Source organism: Elephantulus edwardii, unplaced genomic scaffold, assembly GCF_000299155.1.
Source record: "Elephantulus edwardii isolate Elephantulus edwardi_28Jun2011 unplaced genomic scaffold, EleEdw1.0 scaffold00071, whole genome shotgun sequence".
Lineage (NCBI taxonomy): Eukaryota > Metazoa > Chordata > Mammalia > Macroscelidea > Macroscelididae > Elephantulus > Elephantulus edwardii.
Genome location: NW_006399821.1, coordinates 6152188 through 6153174, shown reverse-complemented (window position 1 = coordinate 6153174; position 987 = coordinate 6152188). Strand labels below are relative to the sequence as shown.

General features: G+C 35.5%; 1 protein-coding gene across 1 annotated transcript in view; it reads right to left on the bottom strand.

Annotated features, from left to right (window-relative positions):
• Nucleotides 1-504: 504 nt before the first annotated feature.
• The window catches only part of NQO2 (NAD(P)H dehydrogenase, quinone 2), a 34211-nt gene continuing 33728 nt past the window's right edge, over nt 505-987 (bottom strand). The window contains exon 7 of the mRNA XM_006888752.1: nt 505-678. Within this exon, the coding sequence (XP_006888814.1) occupies nt 505-678 (174 nt within the window). The remainder of the gene's footprint in view (nt 679-987) is intronic.

Genomic DNA, 987 nt, shown 5'->3' with positions numbered 1-987 from the left:
TGCAACAATGAATGAATGAAAACCCGAAATCTCTGTAAATGTTCATTAAAACTAATAAAATTTAATAAAAAAAAGAAAATACATTGTCAATGGAAGTTAAAATTAGAAAAATTAAAGAAAAAAGAAGTCTGGCAAACATTGCTGCTGTGTGCTGTTGAGTGGGAACCAACTCATAGCTGATCCTCTCGCAGGTTTTCAGAGTCTGTGAAACACACAGGAGGAGAGTAACCATCATTTTCCTAAGGAGCAGCTAATAGACTTGAACTGCATGCCTTTGGGTTGGGAGTACATGTTCTCACCTCTAGATCACCAACCTGATTATTGAAATTCTTGATCTTATTGGATGTGGCTGTATAAAATCCTAAAGATAGTGATATATATCTTTAAAAAGAAATCCATCCCATTACATTTTATTGTTAATTTTACTACAGTACCATCTTCTCATCGAAGTTGTGTGTATTTGTGTCTCTTTTTTGTTGCTTCTATAGCTTATATAGCAAAGGGTTACAATAGCTTAAGGGTACACCGTGGCTTGATGGGCTCCTCTATCCAGATGGTCTTCAGTCTCTTCACCCAGGATTCCACCATCCCCTTTTGTTGTTCTTCTGATGTAAGTTTAGGAGGAGAACTGATTTGTGGGGCCAGAACTTTAAATCCACATAAGTGCAACACACCATGCTAATGCCACAAAGAAAGAAAATAGAGAATTAGAAACCAAACTCACTAAGTATTACTTGGTTAAATGTTTAAGGAGAATAAATTATATGAAACCTAAAAATAAAATAAACAAACTAAATTAATGCTATTTAAAGGCTGGGCTTTCCAAACAAGAAGGACTTTGGGCATCTAAGAGTTTCAAATTATATTACTATAATTGAGACTAATCTATAATCAGAAGTCCAGGCTGGGTTTAGAAGGGGTCATGGTACTAGGGATATTGTAGCTGTTGTTAGATGGATCTTAGCTGAAAGCAGAGAATACCAGAAG